This window comes from Poromitra crassiceps (genome assembly GCF_964638095.1).
Source record: "Poromitra crassiceps genome assembly, chromosome: 4".
In the NCBI taxonomy this organism is placed as follows: Eukaryota; Metazoa; Chordata; class Actinopteri; order Beryciformes; family Melamphaidae; genus Poromitra; species Poromitra crassiceps.
In genome coordinates this window covers 69,580,958-69,599,707 of record NC_139626.1, presented here as the reverse complement: position 1 = coordinate 69,599,707, position 18,750 = coordinate 69,580,958, and the positions used below count along the sequence as shown (strand labels likewise).

The 18,750-nt window shown below is 42.7% G+C and overlaps 1 protein-coding gene across 1 annotated transcript; it reads left to right on the top strand.

Annotated features, from left to right (window-relative positions):
• Positions 1-2,500: 2,500 nt before the first annotated feature.
• LOC310775928 (NACHT, LRR and PYD domains-containing protein 3-like) lies at positions 2,501-18,386 on the top strand (the record flags this gene model as incomplete). Its single annotated transcript, XM_083636050.1, has 7 exons — positions 2,501-2,738; positions 3,534-5,322; positions 5,423-5,596; positions 15,730-15,924; positions 16,014-16,184; positions 18,098-18,243; positions 18,352-18,386. The coding sequence occupies 7 exons, from the start codon at positions 2,501-2,503 to the stop codon at positions 18,384-18,386; spliced, it is 2,748 nt and encodes a 915-aa protein (XP_083492176.1).
• Positions 18,387-18,750: the final 364 nt, after the last annotated feature.

Genomic DNA, 18,750 nt, shown 5'->3' with positions numbered 1-18,750 from the left:
TATTCACACCAAAGGTAGTAGCCTACTGAAGAACGCTACGTTTGATAGCGCCCGACATCGGGGGGGAGAGGGGGCGGGGGGCATATAACGTTAGGCTATGAGGCAAATAATCTGAAATTAGCTCAGTCTAATGCCATCTGTGAATTGAATTTAAAAGTAAAGCAACATTATCAGGCAGATTACTGACTAGTATTAGTCTATCAATCTGACAGACAGACAGGCAGACACAGACTTTCACTGGATGCAGAAATTACGCAGCTGCTCTCCCCCTCTCTCTCTCTCCCCTTGCAGCGGGGAGAGAGAGAGAGCAAGGGGAGAGAGAGAGAGCGAGAGAGAGACTGCAGACGGGTTGCCATGTTCGTTATCATAACCCCCGAAGAGGCAGATTTTTAAGAGGTTAAAACGTTACATAAACAGCCTAAACTAGTCTAAAATAACAAACCAATAACAGAACTCCACAATACAACCCTGACAAACTTTAGAAACAGCGTTTTAAATCCTAGAGTAGTCTATAATATAGCCTACCATTTGCAAGTACTGACACGCCCGTTTAACTGGCAACGTGAGGCTGCACGCGCAGCAGAGAGCAGCGCAGTTTACTTTAAGTTTTGTCACTACCTTCAAGAGCTTCAAAAGTATATTTAGCGGTCGAATTTCACAATAATCTTTACAGAGAATGAAAGCCAAGGCTTTATTTTACTATAGCCTAATCTGATGAAACCCCAAAACAGCAGAAATAAATATTCTCTGATAAAATCGCGTTTTCTAGACAAACAGCCAGCGCGACAAGCAACTGATTTGGTCAGAGCAGGTCACATATGTGTCAACAATTCCAGCTCTGAAACAATATAAAGCGATGATAAACGTTTCCAGTCAATGCACCAAGCAAACAGCAGGACCGAGTCAGGGCCTGGACACAGTGCATAGGAGCAGCGGTTTACGTGAAAGGAAGGAATGGGAGATACCAAGTCCAGTCACCATACAGGTAAACCATAGATATAAATAGGGGAGTAAACACGAATTTTGGAACGAAAAAACGCATTAAAAATATATACAAAATACAAAAAATGAATGTTGTATAGCCCTCCCTAAAGCCAAAATAAAAAACACAAGTCCCTCCCCAGTACTCAAAAAAATATTTGATATCCCTCCCCCTTTCTGCACCATACCCCCCCTCTCATAAATAACGAACAGTCCCTAACCAGCAGCACTGGCCCCTGCGTGCGCTGCTGGTTACAGCTTCCTCCTGTGTCAAATGCCATGTAACCGACCCTTCCTCCTGTAATCCTGTCCTGCTGTCTGGGTCTGTCTGGGTGAAGTGTTGTATGGTGCTCTGCTGCTCTGCGTGCCCCCCCCCCCCCCCCCCCCCCAACTGCACACGCCTCCTCCTGGGTGTGTCTGGTGGCTCTCTACTGAGTTTGCTCTGCACAGTGAAGGGTCCGCGACATCCAGCATTTTTACAGCGTTCCGCGTGTTTGTCACGGGCTCCTATGCTTCCAGTTGAGAATAATAAGGCAGTTTATGCGATTGTGCTGTCGCAGCGTACACGGAGGTGCTCAGTTGTGACAGCGGATGCTGCTGCTGCGGGCACAGCTGGCGTTGTGCTCGTTGTGCTTCATGCACGTCGATGCATACGGACGGATGCGATGCGATTTCCTCCTTTTCCCCAGCGACTTCTTCTGTGTGTTTGTCTCCTTTTTCTCTGATCAGGAGAGTGCTGTCGCCACCTAATGGGTTTGTAAAATAGGTTATCGACCTCCAATAGCTACAATATCGTTAGAGGCGACGTAAGAAGCTTAGATCGACACCCCCCCGTCAAAAAAACAATTTGGAGTTACAGACGCCATTTGGCGTCGCTGGCAGCCTACGGTAAATTTCTAATGACGCCATATGGCGTCGCTGGCACTCAATGTGTTAAGAAAAAGAGACAAAAATGTGTGCCTGGTAGGGAAGGGTGGGGTAGAAAAGGACTTGTCAGTGGACCTGCACCCTGCTGGTTTGCCTCCTATCTATCTAATTACTCCTACCAGTTCTCCTGGAGGATATCTCTGTCCAGAACATGCACTCTTAACTCTGTGTGTGTGTGTGTGTGTGTGTGTGTGTGTGTGTCTGTGTGTGTGTGTGTGTGTGTGTGTGTGTGTGTGTGTGTGTGTGTGTGTGTGTGTGTGTGTGTGCGTGCGTGCGTGCGTGTGTGTGTGTGTGTGCATGCATGCATGCGTGTCTCTCAATGTTTTCTCCACAGAGTTTCCCATCAAAGCAAAGAGGTTCCCAGTGGTCAGTCTGCCCAGGAGCATCAGACAGACTTGGACTCCATATTTATGGTGTGTAAATAAATAAATGAACAACAACACCTTTGACTTTACATTTTACTTCAGCTACAAATGAAATACAAAACAACCTCCAACAAGTCTCCAAGCTGCACTCTTTAGAGCAGCAGACTTTCACTCTATGATGGATCTGATGTTGTGTTCCATGACTTCAGTCAGAAAGTTCAATTCATATGTTGCAGCTGCTTGAGGAGAACATTGTCACCTTTGTGAAGAAGAAGCTGAAAACGTTCCAGAGGGTTCTGAATGCAGAGTACCAAGAATACTCAGAGAGTCAGAGGGAGGATGAGGAGGTTGTAGATGGTGAGGAGGAACAGCAGAGGAGGAGCAGCAGAGAGGCTTTTCTAAACATCACACTGCTCTTCCTGAGGAGAATGAAGCAAGAGGAGCTGGCTGAGGAGCTGCAGAGAAGTAAGAGGCTTTAACAGCTTTAACATCATGGAGAGAGATGGTGGAGAATGCGTGATTCATTGTCTGTTAGAGCCAGTTTTTGTTTTCAAGACAACACCTATAGGTGAAAGATTGGCAAAAGAATATAGGAGCAAATCATTTGGGACGCCCCATCTAATTCATTTGAATCAGGTGTACAAGCCGTAGCTGGAAGATGACGTCTGAGTTCTCAATCGCAACAAAGACAAAAAGTAGAATATGATCAAAACAAGTGTATAGAAAAGGAGAACATTTTGAGTTTTTCTCCTTTTGATTTCTTTTGACTTGTAAAGACCTGTTTTACTTTTCAGAATGTATTTGAGAAGCCAAATAATCTAAGCCAACAAGAACACAAGATCAACAAACTGCAAGAAGCCTACCTTTGTGTTGGAACTTTATGGCATATAGTGGCTATAGTTTAAAATAAAATAAGCCATAACAATGTCCAAACTCTCAAAATCTAAACATTTGCCAAACAAGATTTATTAATTTCAAGATCGAAAGGTCAATGAGCGAAATCCCTCTGGATAATCTGGTAAAATTATTAATTTGTTAATGTCAGTGTAATACACTGAACACAGTGGTGCACACTGGGAAACAAAACAGCACCACAGCAGTTGTCTTTCACACTGAGCTGCACACAATCAGGACCTGTTTGTTCACTCACCAGTGATGAGCTGTCATGGAGTGGAGATACACATTTACAAAAACATGTTCACATTTCTCATGTTTCCCAAAACATCTGCTCATTGATGTTGTTTTTCTTTGTTATTTCAGAAACTCTTGATGCCATCTGCCAATCTGAACTCAAATCCAGTCTGAAGGACAAGTTTCAGTGTTTGTTTGAGGGGATTGCTAGAGCAGGAAACCCAACACTTCTGAATCAGATGTACACAGAGCATTACCTCGTAGAGGAAGGGAGTGGAGAGGTCAATGATGAACATGAGGTCAGACAGATTGAAGCAGCATCCAGGGAACCAGTGAGATCAGAAACAACAATCAAATGTGAAGACATCTTTAAACCCTTGCCTGGAAGAGACAAACCAACAAGAACATTAATGACAAAGGGAGTGGCTGGCATTGGAAAAACAGTCTTTACACAGAAGTTCACTCTGGACTGGGCTGAAGACAAAGCCAACCAGGATATACAGTTCACATTCCCATTCACTTTCCGAGAGCTGAATCTGCTGAAAGGAAAAAAGTTCAGCTTGGTGGAACTTATTCATCTCTTTTTTCCAGAGACCAAAAGAATCTGCAGGTTTGACAAGTTCCAGATTTTGTTCATCTTTGATGGTCTGGATGAGTGTCGACTTCCTCTGGACTTCAAGAACAACGAGATCATGACTGATGTCACAGAGTCTACCTCAGTGGACGTGTTGCTGACAAACCTCATCAAGGGTAAACTGCTTCCCTCAGCTCGCCGATGGATAACCACACGACCTGCAGCAGTCAATCAGATTCCTCCTGAGTGTGTTGATGTGGTGACAGAGGTGAGAGGTTTCACTGACCGACAGAAAGAGGAGTACTTCAGGAAGAAATTCAGAGATGAGCAGCAGGCCACAATAATCATCTCCCACATCAAGAAATCACGAAGCCTCCTCATCATGTGCCACATCCCAGTCTTCTGCTGGATCACTGCTAATGTTCTGGACCATGTGTTGAAAACCAGTGAGAGAGAAGACCTGCCTAAGACCCTAACTGAAATGTACATCCACTTCCTGGTGGTTCAGTCCAAACAGCAGAACGTCAAGTACCATGGGAGAGCTGAGACAGATCCACACTGGAATACAGAGAGCAGGAAGATAATTCTGTCTCTGGGAAAACTGGCTTTTGAGCAGCTGGAGAAAGGCAACCTGATCTTCTATGAAGCCGACCTGACAGAGTGTGGCATTGATATCATAGCAGCCTCAGTGTACTCAGGAGTGTTCACACAGATCTTTAAAGAGGAGTGTGGGCTGTACCAGGACCAGAAGGTCTTCTCCTTTGTCCATCTGAGCATTCAGGAGTTTCTGGCTGCTGTTCATGTCATTGTCTCATTCATCGACTCTGGTGTCAATCTGCTGTCAGAAGCCTCATGGTGGCCTAAGCGATTGAGAGCCAAATCAGCATTAAAATACCTCTCCCGGAGTGCCGTGGACAAGGCCTTAAAGAGTCCAAATGGACACCTGGACTTGTTCCTCCGCTTCCTCCTGGGCCTTTCACTAGAGACCAATCAGACTCTCCTACAAGGTCTGCTGAAAGATACAAGTAGCTCACAGAGTGATCAGGAAACAGTCCAGTACATCAAGAAGAAGATCAGAAAGAATCCATCTCCAGAGACAAGCATCAATCTGTTCCACTGTCTGAATGAGCTGAATGACCATTCTCTAGTGGAGGAGATCCAAACGCACCTGAGATCAGGAACTCTATCCACAGACAAACTCTCCTCTGCTCTGTGGTCGGCTCTGGTCTTCATCTTACTGACATCAGAGGAAGAACTGGACATGTTTGACCTGAAGAAATACTCTGCTTCAGAGGAGGCTCTTCTGAGGCTGCTGCCAGTGGTCAAAGCCTCCAATACATCTCTGTATGTGCATGGTTAACTAAACATATTCAATATATTAAATGTAAGATTCATACAGAAAAAAATAGATTTTCAAACTTTTAAACCGTTAATTCTCCTCCAGGCTGAGTGACTGTCAGCTGTCAGAGAAAAGCTGTGAAGCTTTGGCCTCAGTTCTCAGCTCCCAGTCCTCTAGTCTGAGAGAGCTAGAGCTGAGTAACAACAACCTTCAAGATTCAGGACTGAAGCTGCTCTCTGCTGGACTGGAGAGTCCACACTGTAGACTGGAGATTCTCAGGTAAGATCAGGTTATGATACTTCTGGTTAAACATATGTTGTAACTGTAATATTAAACAACAGCAGTAGCGAGCACACTTCAAGATTAAAGTCAATCAAGGTGCAGGGCCATGGTAGAAATGTACAAAAGAGAAAAGGCCAGCACTCAAAAAAGTCCTTTAGGCGTTTTTAATACTTAGCATGTACAGCAGCAACAACGTACGCATTTCAGCAGGTAGCCTTCATCAGCGGTGTGCCGAGTGAGGCGGAAATGGCGTATAAATACAGTCAAACCGGAACTACATTCAATAATCCAACCAGTTACCAGGTAAGCGTACACAGATAAGGACATCAATAAAGTTACAGAATATACAGAAAATGTACATAGCAAATACTCTTCCAGTAGAGTTTACAAATATAAATAATTAAATATTTAATTAAATAAGGCCCAGCCAGATATGTTTCCCTGTCAATACTGCCCTCCAAATCAAAACCGCAGTAACTACAATTTTGGTTGTTATTATTGAAATTGAACTTTTAGATATCTGTTTTATCATGTGACAAATATTCTAAGTTCAGTCTTGCTCTATATTTGAAAAAACAGAGTATAAAAATTGCAGTAACTACGAAATCCAACCAAAAACACCTCAATACTTTGAGGTGTAGTTACTGCTGTATTATCAGCATTCAGACTCAGTCTGTAATTAATTTTATTCAAAATAATTTTAATATGATATTTAATATATATGTTCTTGTATGAATTATCAATCTGAAAAGCTGATCTGATTTGTAAAGAAAACCTGTTCTAAATTAAGATAATAAAACAACTGTGCTCATTAATTAATTGTGTCAGAATGATGACCAAAAAGCAACACCAGTGGTGAAGATGACATCAACTGACTTCAGGATTCCCTAAATGTATCTGTTACTCATCCATTTAAATGTTTTAAACATGTAAACAATAACACAATTAAATACAGATATGATGTGGTCAAATCAAAACCGATTACAATTGTCTCATGAAAAACAAGACAGGAGAAGCACATTAGATTGTAGTTACTGCGCTTTTCCCTTGTACTACCTACACATCTGTTTAAGGTAATAGACAGACAGAGTGCCGTATCTGCATTTCTGGGGTCATAGGTCAAGTAATTATAATTGTTTTTGCCCCAAAAAATACTTTAACGTATACATATATATAAAATATATTTAAAGCCATTTTTCTCAGTTTCAGTGTTGGCAGAATAGCCCTTCACAAAGAACAGGCAGAAACATAAATATACAAACGGGGGTCTAGTGGACACAATGTGAGTAGACAAGATAGAAAATATTGAAATAAAGTTAAAAAGTACCTAGAGGAAACAACCAAACAACAACTCCTCATTAAGGCCTTTAGGATGTTCAGTCTGTAAAGTGTGGATCCAGAAAGCGTCTCTCTGTAGCGCTTATCGCTTTTCAAATGGATAAAAAGCTGATCTTCGCCGGGGATATTACTGTGCTCTCTCTCACTCCCTCTCTCTCGTGCATCAGACAGGCACAATGACCGATGACAAAAAAGTTGTTATACCGTAGTTTTGAGCCCCTGTCATTCAGAGGCTGTTGCGTCTGTGCAGTGGGGGAGAAGAAAAGGTAGCGAGAGAAAACAATATCATTCTGCCCAAACAAATATTCACTGCGACGGCTCCCTTACCAAAGCCACACGTGAAATCTCCCAGCATCAGAGCCAGATTAACACCCCCAGGGGCCCCGGGGCACTGAAGCTCACCAGCCCCCCCCCCCCCCCCCCCCTGCACCCACCCCATGCCACCCGGGCCCAGCCACCCACCCACGCACTGCACACACCCAAGGCCACCCACACCACCCCAGCGATTAAACCTTATTATTTCGATCTTCCAGTCAAACTGTCATGTTAACTCCACCAGACCATAATCACACAGCTATTGGTCAAAGGCTGAATAACCACTCCAACTGAGTATCCAGAATAGGTATGTCTTTACAATTCAATAGACTGACTGCCATTTCACTCACAAATAACAAGACAAGGAAACAATGGATTAAATAATCCTAACTCACAGAGCAGAGGTCAGTTTGTAGACAGGGCAGAGGCAGAGGTCAGCTTGTAGACAGGCAGAGGCAGGGGTCATCTTGTAGTAGGGGTGGGCGATATAGCAAAAAAAATGCATCTATATAAAACATTTCATATCAGTTGATATAGATAATTATTGATCATTTTTAATTACCTATTTCTAATAAAGACCACAAGAAAAAAGATTGAATTTAACCACTTTATTTTTGGACCACAATTAAAAATACAAATTTAGTGTTTCAAGGGATATATTGATCTATAGTGAAAATGTTTCTTATTGTATTGATGAAGTATCTATTGCTGATATATACTGCTATTGATTTATCGCCCAGTCCTAGCTTGTAGACAGGACGAAGCAGAGGTCAGGTTGTACACAGGGTAGCCAGAGCAGAGGTCAGCTTGTAGACAGGATGAGGCACAGGAGATCACAGGCTGTTGGAAGTCTGTAAACACACACACACAAACCTATTGGTCAAAGGTTGAATAACCACTCCAACTGAATAGGTATGTCTACACAACTCAATACACTAAGAAAATCTGAGAAATGGATTAAATTATCCCAACTCACTGGCAGAGCAGAGGTCAGCTTGTAGACGGGATGAGGCACAGGTCAGCTACACAGGGTAGCCAGAGCAGAGGTCAGCTTGTAGACAGGATGAGGCACAGGTCAGCTACACAGGACAGGGTAGCCAGAGCAGAGGTCAGCTTGTAGACAGGATGAGGCACAGGAGATCACAGGCTGTTGGAAGTCTGTAAACACACACACACAAACCTATTGGTCAAAGGTTGAATAACCACTCCAACTGAATAGGTATGTCTACACAACTCAATACACTAAGAAAATCTGAGAAATGGATTAAATTATCCCAACTCACTGGCAGAGCAGAGGTCAGCTTGTAGACAGGATGAGGCACAGGTCAGCTACACAGGGTAGCCAGAGCAGAGGTCAGCTTGTAGACAGGATGAGGCACAGGTCAGCTACACAGGACAGGGTAGCCAGAGCAGAGGTCAGCTTGTAGACAGGATGAGGCACAGGAGATCACAGGCTGTTGGAAGTCTGTAAACACACACACACAAACCTATTGGTCAAAGGTTGAATAACCACTCCAACTGAATAGGTATGTCTACACAACTCAATACACTAAGAAAATCTGAGAAATGGATTAAATTATCCCAACTCACTGGCAGAGCAGAGGTCAGCTTGTAGACAGGATGAGGCACAGGTCAGCTACACAGGGTAGCCAGAGCAGAGGTCAGCTTGTAGACAGGATGAGGCACAGGTCAGCTACACAGGACAGGGTAGCCAGAGCAGAGGTCAGCTTGTAGACAGGATGAGGCACAGGAGATCACAGGCTGTTGGAAGTCTGTAAACACACACACACAAACCTATTGGTCAAAGGTTGAATAACCACTCCAACTGAATAGGTATGTCTACACAACTCAATACACTAAGAAAATCTGAGAAATCGATTAACACGTTCACTGCCGTGGACGAGTTAACTCGTCAAAAAAAATCCAACGGTTGACTGCCGTGGACGAGTTAACTCGTCAAAAAAAAAAAAAAAAATTTTGACGGTGGGACGTGGATCTAACCCTTTTACATCTCCTATTATAATATGGGAGCCACCGAACGTGTACAACCCATTCCACCAACCCACTAAGTGGCGACAGTGCTCTCCAGACTAGAGGAAGCCAAGCAAAAACAGCAGCTTGAGGAAGCCATTCTCATGAAAATGGATTGGCGAAAATGCTTTCGCTTTCGCGCTGGGAGCTGGCGGTGGGGGATTGCAAATTTGCATAATAGATTATGGGTGCAACACACTTTGAAACACCAGCAGAAAGCCCAGAATCGCACGCAGCTTCATTCCAGCTGAGCTCACAACCGAAAACCCAGAAACGAACGAGCCTCATTCTCATACTGTAGGCGAAAACGCTTTCGCGCTGGTGCACAACGGTGGCGCACAACGGTGGGGGGTTCCAAAAATAGACTGGGTGCAAAACACACTTTGAAACACGCAGCATAAAGCCTAGAATCGCACAAAGCTTCATCAAAGCTCTCAACCGAAAACCCAAGAAACGAGCGAGCCCCATCCAGACTCGCCGGCGAGGGGGCCGCCAGGGAGGGAGGCTGCTCAGACAGGCAGGAGAAACTCGCTTGTGACAAACGCTGCTGAAAGCCACCAGAGACACGCCCACAGAGGGAGGAGTTTGAAGGAGAGGGGGTTCAGAACTATATTGTTTAGATGTCTGATGTCTCACTGATGCCAAAAATAAATGGTTAAAGTGACTGTTCTGCCTGTTTGATTGAATTTCACAAAACTGCGATTATCTCAGCTTTCTGTCTCAGACGCTGAAACCATGCTGTACTCAACGGCTAATATCTACATAACTACTAACTCTACAAACTAACTCTTTTAGACAGAGAAAGCACACATTCTATTAGTACTTTTGAGATATTTTGTGTTCACAAAGTCCAAGCAGAAAATAATCCTCGGCTCTTGTAAGATGAGCCAGAATCCTCAAAAAACCCATTGGCAGAAGCTACCTACAGTAAAAAAAAACGGCTGGCAGTGAATGTGTTAAATTATCCCAACTCACTGGCAGAGCAGAGGTCAGCTTGTAGACAGGATGAGGCACAGGTCAGCTACACAGGGTAGCCAGAGCAGAGGTCAGCTTGTAGACAGGATGAGGCACAGGTCAGCTACACAGGACAGGGTAGCCAGAGCAGAGGTCAGCTTGTAGACAGGAGGCACAGGAGATCACAGGTCTGTTGTAAGTCTGTAATCACACAGCAGAGCAGAATGCAAAATAACATTAGCAACTTCACACAGAACTACATAATCCAAAATACAATGAACTTGACAAACTTACTCCAACACATATACACTATATTTATAAGCTTTGCCGCTTACCAGCATCACACAATAGCGATACAGTACACATATCTGACCTTTCACCAGCAGGTGGTATCACTGAGTAAGGTAAGGCAAGCATTACATCATATCAAATAAACTCAACAAAATATAGCCTACATGTCGGCAACACACAATCACAACAGATAAGGTCAATGCAAAGAAACAGCATCATTAAATGCTTCTTACCTAGAATTTCTTCTTTCTTGACCTTTGCTGGGAAAAGTCTTTGATCAGGTCCTCAAAATCCAGCTGCCTCACAAGGTCAGACTCAATGGCCATCAAAGAGAGTGCTGAAAGTCTTTTCTGACACATGGTTGTTCTGAGTTCATTTTTTATACGTTTCAGTTGAGAAAATGTCCTCTCTCCCTCACAGTTGGATACAGGCAGTGTGAGAAAAAGCCTGAGAGCAACAAACACATTGGGGAAATTGTTTGGAGTCCATTCCTCAGCACAACTCGCAGTAGGTTTGTAGGAGTCTTGTCTTGCTCAGTACTGACAAAAGGCCTAAACTGGATGAGCTCGTCAGCTAGGTCCTTGTCCAAGTCAGTTGAGTATAAGGAGGAGAGAGCCTCAGACCGTCTGCGGAGATCAGTGTCATCACAGTCCATGTCAAACAGGACACCAAAGCGGCCATTTACGTCTCTGTATGCATCCAGCCGTTTGTTCAGTCCTGAGAGCAAACGGTCAACAATCACATTGAAAGTCTCCACTTTGAACTTTGTACTTCCAGACAGAACTACTTCATTGTCGGCTGTCTCGTCAGCGAAGGCTTTTCTTTTGCTCACACGGTGAGTGTCAGTGTGGTAGCTCTGTGTCACACCCGTGACAGCCCGGGCACATTTCTCAAAATGGTCAAATCGCTCTCGTAGTGATGCAACAAAAGTGTGCAACGATTCCAAAAGGCCCACAGCAGTCTTTAGGTCCATGGTCGTCTTTTGCAAGCATGTGCTTGTAAGCTTGAATCGGTTCAGCACAGTGTCCCAAAATATGGTCATCAGCGCAGTCTCCAGCTTGCCCGCCATAGCCTGTGCTAGCCTAGCAGTGCTAGGCTAGCACAGGCTATGGCGGGATATTTAACAATACACCCGTAAAAATACTATGCAGCAGCGGCTCGCGCTCGCTCAAAGACTTGGACCTTTTATACCGTACGTCTGAAAACTCTAATACTGGAGCACAATGAAGCTGTACTCAGTTAAAACAACTAACTAAACGTAGTCTGATTCGAATGACCACCGTTCACTTCTGCTTGTCTGACTGACTGTAAGCGGCCGCCAATTTGACTGTGGCTGTGTGTGCCGTGCTAATACTGGTGGTGCATTCAAATGCGGTCGGATGGTCGCAATGTGATGCTGCCTTCAAGTGCCATTGGAATAATCATAAAAATTACACCAAAGTGAGGGAATCACACAGACAATGCATTTATGCTTGCTGGCCATAAAAATCAATAATGACATTAATAGATCATGCCGAGGAGCCCTGGGGGGACCCAGCATTTTTTTTTATTTTTTTTATTATTTTTTATTATTATTATTATTATTATTATTATTATTATTATTATTATTATTATTATTATTATTATTATTATTATTATTATTATTTTTTTTACCTGGGCTCGAGGGCCCCTTCACCCCGAGGGCCCCGGGGCACCTGCCCCGGTTGCCCTATGGTTAATCCGGCCTTGCCCAGCATGCATTGAGGCTAATACATTTAGACAAGAAATAGCAACCAAATCAGCCTAAATAGGCTAAGTGTTAGATATAAATAATATTTATGTTAACACAACATGCAATTCTAGAACATTTCAATATTGGACAAAATAAAACATAAAAATCAAAACACAACCCTATGTGAAACATATATGTAATCCAGGTGGTATATATATCCCTCGCAAATACAACGTGATATAGGCGGGTGACAGCCGTAACACAGTTCTACTGTGGTTCTACTGTGATGTCCGCTCCAGCAAGACTTGCTTTAGGCTACTTCACACGTACTTTCACAATAAAAACACATTTATGCAATGACTTTACATAATGTAGGCTATATTTATGTGCATCATTTAGCCTGTGCAGCAGGTAGTCTACAAGTTATAAAACTACCTACCCTGAATGAGCCGAGTGGGGGTGCTTGTTCACTATTGTGAAAGTTATGTGTTTACAACATAAAGATCATGGAATTGAATCGTATCAGGAATGTCACCGATAGTCAACGTTCTATATTGTAGGCTACAGGAAAACTGCATCAGCCCTGCTGAACAGATCTGTATTTGCCTGGCTGTAGGTTGAATCGTTTTAGTCAGGCTATGATCTGTGATGTGCTGAGATATCCAAATTGGCAGAGATGACAGCATAAAGCCGCAACCCGCGGACTGGATCGAGTGGATCGGAGCTTCGAAAGGAAGAATGTCATTGAGTAACTGCAGTTCACCAATGAGCACAGTAATTCTACGCTTAAAAGGCGTGGTTAAGGTGCTAATTTAAGGCCGTTGCAACGATAGAGCCCTTTGTCTTTGTTCCGAATAGTGCTCTTGTGTTCTGACATACGCGTTTTTAGCTCTCTTAAGGTTTTACCAACATAACACAGTCCACAAGGACACTTCAAAAGATAAACAACAAACCTGGTCTTACATGTAATTATACTATTGATAGAAAACGTTCTACCTGAGTGTGGGTGTAACTATAATACTGTCTGCTGATTTCTGATACATGTTTTTTTGGACACACCAATACACACAAACAAAAGAGCCACAGGTGTAACAGATAGACAGGGACAAAAACAAAGATAACTTACAATTTGTAGAGTAGAGCATGCGGATCACTTGAATATCATGTTTCCCTGGAGGTGGGGGTTTGGCCTCAGGTGTCATCTTGTAGACATGAACATGTGAAATTGAGAATGACAAATTTCATGGGTGAAATTAGACTCTCTGGGACCCGAATTTGAAACATAGTTCAGAGTGCAGATCAAGCCAGAAAAACGGATACAGCACGGTGCTCAAGAGGCATAATGTGGGTGCCACCCACATTATGCCTCTTGATGTGTTGTTATTTGAAATGATATCACAAGTATTATTTATTTTAGATATTTTCCTAGGAATCGTATAGGGCTGGATGATATAGACAAAATCAACGATTGCAATATTTTTGACCAAATACCTCAATATTGCAACAATACTGTAGGGATGAATATTGGTGCAAAATATGTACACAATAAGATTTAAAAAAATAATCATCAGGAATGTGGCTATAATAACTAAGTGGGTAAAGGCAAATATTAAAACAGCTAGAACAGTCTGGTAAGTCCAGCAATTTACACCACTTAATTGTTATGCAGCCTGTAAAACCACGAAAAGAAACACTTATGCCATATCATATTAGAATATCCAAAATCTAAGACGATATCTAGTCTCACTCATATCATGATATCGATATATCGATTTATTGACCAGCCCTATATTGGTATCAAAGTGAGAAATTCTAGTATTGTGACAGCCCTTATACAGGGTCTACACAACTTTGTTGCAGTTACAATTTCAAGCGGCTGCCAGACTGTGGCCTTTGTCCACAAGCAGAAGTGTCATGCCCTTTGAAACTGAGGGAGCAGTTGCCCCCTCACATTTTAGTTTTATTTTATTTATTTATTTATTGCAAAATTCATGGTGGTCATTAGTAGAATCCCATTTTCAAACACGTGAAAATGAAATGCTGTTAGTTATAGGCATAGTTTGCATAGCAAGTTAGTTGGCTATTGTATCATGCAGCTAAGGTTAGCAGTGTAATGTTAGCAATCGTTCAACCGTGCTGTTTACACACCAGGAGAGACTTAACATTTTCCAGAGTGTCTGTGGCTGTGCCGAGCATGGTGTGGTGTAAAGGGCAGTGTTGCCAACTCCTTTCCAAGCAAAGTCACTATTGGCTGCTCAGAAGGTCACTAGAAGTCGCTAAATGACGTCACATGCTAATTTTGCATATCAAATTATACTTAGAAAACATGCCTCGGCGTAGCCAGTGTAATCATTGACTGAATGTTTGTAATATTAAGTGCTGAGTGACTCCACCCGCCCGGACCAGATTCAGCATACGCTGTTAGAAATTACAAGTAAACCCTATCCTGCTGCTCTCTCAGTGGAGGAGAGGGGCTGCGCTGAAGTGTGCACTGTGTGTGTCAGACAGCCAGAGATGAGAAGAGTCTGAAAAGTAGCTGAATATAACGACAAAGGCGCTAAGTTGGCAACACTCGTAAAGGCACAATGTGTCTTCCTGTTCCTGACGCAGGGCGGAGGATTGGCTGCCTTCAAAATAAAAGTTCATTATGTTTGTCACTTTTCATGAATGGTAAAAACTGGGAAATATGGGACAACATTAGCACACATGTTCATTGGGACCATTCTATTAAACATGCACCGACACTATACTGTGACATAGACATTTAAAACAATTCTGAAAAGGGAAAAACTTAACTTGGCAATTTTATTTTGAAGGGAGGGCGTTTAGTGAAGTATTTTGACTAAATACAACACTGTATGGGTTAATGAGTGTGTATATGTATAAAGAGTCTATAACATTATATATGCATACCCTAAAAGAAATAATGCACAATATCTTGTATTTTGAACAATGCAGAGTAATCCAGGTATTAAGATTTACTGTGTAGAGATAAGAACATACATTTTATTGTTATATGACAGATTGAAATTGTGTTCCATTTACATCCTCCCAAAATCATTTTATCAGTGGGTGTCTGTGTGTGTGGAGGGGTTGGGAGTGTCTGTGTGTGTGGGGGGGGGGGGGAGGGGCGTGTCAGCGACATCATGATTCGTGACACAAAAGGTGACGCAAATCGTGACTGACAGACACTGCCCAACCGCCGGTCCACCTAGGTAATTGTATTATAGTATTACTTGAGGGACAATGCACATTAGTGTAAATGTGCCAGTGTTAGCAAGATGGCTAATTTTCAACTACTGTCCTTTGGAACTCCAGTTCGATTGCCAGTGCCACACACACACACACACACACACACACACACACACACACACACACACACACACACACACAGACAGACAGGCACTGACACGAGTAGAAACAAGAATCACAGACAAGAATGATTTTAAAAGAGAATACAATTTTCACAATTTATTTTCTTGCCGTTCAGGCTGAGTGGCTGCCAGCTGTCAGAGAGAAGCTATGAAGCTCTGGCCTCAGTTCTCAGCTCCCAGTCCTCTACTCTGAGAGAGCTGGACCTGAGTAACAACGACATGCAGTATGTGTTTGACCTGAGGAAATACTCAGCTTCAGAGAAGGCTCTTCTGTGGCTGCTGCCAGTGCTCAAAGCCTCTATAAGAGCTATGTAAGTGGATAGATAACTGGATATAATAACTTCATTAAATGTGATGTGAGTACAAAATGGAAAACATAACATAACTAATTCTCCTTCAGTCTGTGTGGCTGTCAGCTGTCAGAGAAAAGCTGTGAAGCTCTGGCTTCAGTTCTCAGCTCCAAGTCCAATCTGAGAGAGCTGGAGCTGAGTAACAACAACCTTCAAGATTCAGGACTGAAGCTGCTATCTGCTGGACTGGAGAGTCCACACTGTATACTGGAGACTCTCAAGTAAGATCAGGTTATGATACTTCTGGTTAACAATATGTTATAATATTGTCTGCTGATTTCTGATAAATGTTTTTTGTAGTTATACATTTTCAGCATCCGTCAAGCAGGTGAACAGGTAAAATGTCTGTTTTGTCAGGTTGACTCAAAACAAGCTCACAGATAAATGCTGTAAGGAGTTGTCATCAGTTCTCAAGGTGAGGGAGCAAATGAGCCCTCACAGTGGTAGAGCTGTGTATGCAAGCTGCAGGGCGAGCTAGCAATCGAGCGCAAGGTGAGAGAAAGCGAGAGGTGCCTAGTAAGTTAAAAAGCTGCAAGATCTGATAGAGAGAGGGAGAGACAGATAGAGAAGGACGGAGGGGAGAGAGAAGGGGTTTGGATGGGAGGAGAGAAGAGATAGTGATCCACAGAAGTGTCAATTGACATGAGGGATCCTGCCGCTTTTCCCAGCATTGCACATCTATAGGCATGCCTCTTGATGAACAGCAATGCCATTGGATGAATTGAACAAACGCATTCAATCGTGGGCTGTCCTTCCCTGGTTTGAAGTGTTGGGGAAACACTTGTTTCAAACTTTCTCTTCGACTATAAAAATGGCTCAGCCAAATGTATTTCTGAAAACAAGAGTTGATGCCTACAATAAACCATGACAGTTTTCTCGATCTGCCTTTGTTTTGGATTTACAATGGTTAGCTTAAGCGGTCATATACCGGTTTCCGGGAGGCGGCAGTTGCACGCACCTCAAATCAGTTGCCGCACCCACCCTCTGGAACACTCTCCCCAGCCACATCCGTCAATCTCAGTCCATAACATCCTTCAAACAGGCCCTCAAGACCCACCTCTTCAACCTCGCCTTCTCCTCCTAACCTCACTCCACTCTACCTACTGTCCCCACCTTTCATGAATGTTTCCAAATTAAAGTATTTATTTCTGTGTTTTCTGTAAAGCGACTTTGAGTATTTAGAAAAGCGCTATATAAGATAAATGTATTATTATTATTTGCATAAAGTTGAGCAAGAACTACTTTATGCAAATGAAGAAGCAGGTACCCAGACAATCTCTCTCGAAATGCCCTGTTTCGCTACCAGAAGGCATTGCACATTGCACGACAGGCAGGCAGGTGATGATCCTGGACACAAGAAAGGCTAAACACAAAAAACACTAGGAGATAGATTTGGCCTTGAGCGTATCTACCACTGTGGTGAAGACAATCTGGCAACGATTGATGATTAAATATGCAGGGTAGATGAGATGATGAGCAGTGAGCAGACCGGTATGTAGGACAAGCTGAGCCAGAAGCCAGGAGAACGACGAAGAGAGACCATGCACATACCAATACACACACAAACAAAACAGAGAGAGACAGGGGACAGAGCCATGGGTGTAACAGATAGACAGGGACAAAAACAAAGATAACTTACAATTTGTAGAGTAGAGCATGCAGATCACTTGAATGTGTATGGTTATGTGCATGGTTAACTAGATATATTCAATATATTATATGTAATATTCATAACCTTCATAATATTCATAACCTTTTGAAAAAATTCTTGATGAGTAAACTAGGATAAAATACGAGTAGAGTCCCCCGTTGTTTTATGGTATGTGTTTTAATTTCTAGTTCCTTTTATTGTTTTATTGTTTTATTGTCTTATTGTTTCTATCGTTGTTTTATGGTATGGTTGTTTTAATCAAGTTTCGTTTATCCCTTGTCTGAGTTGTATTGTTTTATCTGATACTCTTATGTTACTGTATGTCATGTTTTTAAAGATCAGGGACCATGATGGAAATAAGTGTACACACTTTTCATGTTATCCCTTGGATATATATGTCTGCATTATCCAAAATAAAATTCATTCATTCATTCATTCATTCATACAGAAAAATGTAGATTTTCAAACTTCTTCTTGCTCCAGGCTGAATGACTGTCAGCTGTCAGAGAAAAGTTGTGACGCTCTGGCCTCAGTTCTCAGCTCCCAGTTCTCTAGTCTGAAAGAGATGGACCTGAGTAACAACGACTTTCAAGATTCAGGAGTGACACTGCTCTCTGCTGGACTGGGGAGTCCACACTGTAAACTGGAGACTCTCAGGTTATGATACTTCTGGTTAACAATATGTTGTAACTATAACATTGTCTGCTATTTCTGATAAATGTTTTTTGTACTCATAGGTTTTCAGCATTTGTCAAACAAGGTGAACAAGTAAAAATGTCTGTTTTGTCAGGTTGACTCAAAACAACCTCACAGAGAAATGCTGTAAGGAGTTGTCATCAGTTCTCAGCTCCCAGTCCTCTAGTCTGAGAGAGCTGGACCTGAGTAACAACAACCTCCAAGATTCAGGACTGAAGCTGCTCTCTGCTGGACTGGAGAGTCCACACTGTAAACTGGAGACTCTCAGGTAAGATCAGGTTATGATGCTTTTGTGTAACAATTTGTTGTAACTATAAAGGTCCTTACACATCAAGAGCGATGCGAATATACGGCACGAAATTGCGATGCAAGTTTTGACCCACCTGTCAATCACAGCCACAGATGTGTACACGTCGGAAGCGAATTTCTGAAAAATCGAC